Source organism: Fukomys damarensis, unplaced genomic scaffold (genome assembly GCF_012274545.1).
Source record: "Fukomys damarensis isolate Sample0158 unplaced genomic scaffold, DMR_v1.0_HiC HiC_scaffold_23, whole genome shotgun sequence".
NCBI classification, from domain to species: domain Eukaryota; kingdom Metazoa; phylum Chordata; class Mammalia; order Rodentia; family Bathyergidae; genus Fukomys; species Fukomys damarensis.
This window is the reverse complement of record NW_022900935.1, coordinates 53,175,777-53,176,082: the sequence shown is the minus strand read 5'-3', so window position 1 is coordinate 53,176,082 and position 306 is coordinate 53,175,777. Positions and strand designations below refer to the sequence as shown.

At 68.0% G+C, this 306-nt stretch overlaps 1 protein-coding gene across 1 annotated transcript in view; it reads right to left on the bottom strand.

Moving 5' to 3' along the window:
• The window catches only part of Gna13 (G protein subunit alpha 13), a 39,538-nt gene extending 39,238 nt beyond the window's left edge, over positions 1 to 300 (bottom strand). The window contains exon 1 of the mRNA XM_010616822.2: positions 3 to 300. Within this exon, the coding sequence (XP_010615124.1) occupies positions 3 to 259 (257 nt within the window). The 5' untranslated portion in view covers positions 260 to 300. The remainder of the gene's footprint in view (positions 1 to 2) is intronic.
• Between the last annotated feature and the right edge of the window lie 6 nt (positions 301 to 306).

Here is a 306-nt window from a genome sequence, read left to right as displayed (position 1 = left end):
TGGAGCGGAACTCCTCGCGCGCGCGCTGGTCGAAGTCCTGCCCGTGGATGATCCGCATCTGCTTCAGGAAAGTGGACTTGCCGCTCTCGCCCGCGCCCAGCAGCAGGATCTTCACGAGCCGCTTCACGTAGGTCTTCTCCCGCGACAGGCATTTGTCGATCTCCTTGGACTTGCGCTGCTGCTCGGCCTCGCCGCTCGTCAGCACGCAGCCCGGGAAGCACACGGACAGCACGGACCGCGACGGCAGGAAGTCCGCCATCTTGCCGCCGCCGCCGCCGCCTCGGCGGGTACCTCCGGCTCCTCCAC